Raw genomic sequence first — 1,544 nt, 5'->3', positions numbered from 1 at the left:
TGCCTCATCCTCGACCGAATGTATACATATATAATTTATTTTGGACAGAATTTTGTATCAAATATGTTTGTACTTGAAGATAACATTTGTACATTAAATGAGTATGTGCATTGCACATAAAACTCTAAACATATTTGGAACCAAACATTTTCTTTATATATATATATATATATATATATCTTAGTTATAATTTATTTATTTTTATACATATCTCATTATCAATTTAAAAAAACTTGTCTATAATTTTTTCTTAATACTCTTACAATAGTTTATTTTTTTCCTTTTATCTTTCATCCTCACCTCATGAGTCTCATTAGGATTAGTAAAATATCTCCAATCCACTCAGCCCCATTATTATCCTTAACAATTTCTTAGATGCTATGCTTTATGTTCTCCAATTCATTCTACTACGTTTGCCAACAAATCACATAGTTATTAATATATATATATATATATATATATTTCAAAAACAAACATTCACACGAGGAAAAGAGATCGTGATTCTTTTTTTCTTTTTTTTTTAGAAGCAAGTAAGTCCATATTATTAAGCTAAAGTAGAAAAATTAGAAAGGAATACATCCTCTAAATCACTAGATAGATCTTCTACCCATACATCAAAATCTGCGGATAAAACCGCTCTCCTAACTAAGACATGAGCCAACTTATTACTCTCTCTTCGAACATATTGAAACTGACAAGCTTGCAAAGATACCCCTTGACTGCGCGCATCCTCAATAACAGTCCCATACAAAGTATTGCAACGCCCGAAGTGCAACCAGAGCTTCAGCTGTGTCAACAGAATGAAGTAACCCAATTTTCTGACTCAAGGCAGCGATAACATTACCCGAGCTGTCCCTTATCACCACCCCCAGACCTGCATAACCCAATGAATCAAAGATTGCTACATCATAATTGGCTTTATACCAATCAGCCCCAGGCGGAACCCAGCGAGCAGTAGGACATCTATTTCTCGGCCTAACCTCCTGTTTATTAGCATCAAAAAATTCAACGACCAAAGCCTTTGCTCTTTCAATGATTTCAAGTAAGGGCCACACTGATTGACGAACACGCAAACGATTTCGTCTCTGCCATAAGCACCACGCCATTGTAGAAAATAAAGCCACATGATATACAGACCCTTTGCGCACCACTTCCTCCAAGAGATCAAAATAGCTTCGAAAACCATTTCTGTAGTACTGGACAAAACTGATATCTGCCTTCCACACCGCTTGAGCATGCTCACACAGCCATAGACTATGCAATGTTGTCTCTTGAAAATCCCCACACAGATCACAAGTATCCTCAACAGGCAGGTGCCGAGCTTTTAAGCTCAGTTTTGTAGGCAATGAATCTCTAGCAGCACGCCATATAAAATGGCGAATCTTATTTGGAACGTGATTCTAATTGCGTTTGAAAAAGAGAATTAGATTTTTTTTAAGGGCCATTTTCTTCCATTAAATTTAATTGTGTTTGAAAAATATAACATTATTTTTGCTGCATCAATTAATTCAGCCTAAAAAACTGTAACTAGATTTTGCCGTGTT

General features: G+C 35.1%; 1 protein-coding gene across 1 annotated transcript; it reads right to left on the bottom strand.

The window, feature by feature from the left end:
- Positions 1–731: 731 nt before the first annotated feature.
- LOC115989120 lies at positions 732–1,106 on the bottom strand. Its single transcript, XM_031112790.1, has one exon. The coding sequence runs from the start codon at positions 1,104–1,106 to the stop codon at positions 732–734; it is 375 nt and encodes a 124-aa protein (XP_030968650.1).
- Positions 1,107–1,544: the final 438 nt, after the last annotated feature.

The sequence above is a fragment of the Quercus lobata genome, chromosome 5 (genome assembly GCF_001633185.2).
Source record: "Quercus lobata isolate SW786 chromosome 5, ValleyOak3.0 Primary Assembly, whole genome shotgun sequence".
Classification (NCBI taxonomy): domain Eukaryota; kingdom Viridiplantae; phylum Streptophyta; class Magnoliopsida; order Fagales; family Fagaceae; genus Quercus; species Quercus lobata.
This window is presented reverse-complemented; position numbering and strand designations above follow the sequence as displayed.

Excerpts from the sequence above, each read along its gene's own strand:
- LOC115989120 (XM_031112790.1), bottom strand. The coding sequence starts at position 1,106 with ATGGCGTGGTGCTTATGGCAGAGACGAAATCGTTTGCGTGTTCGTCAA.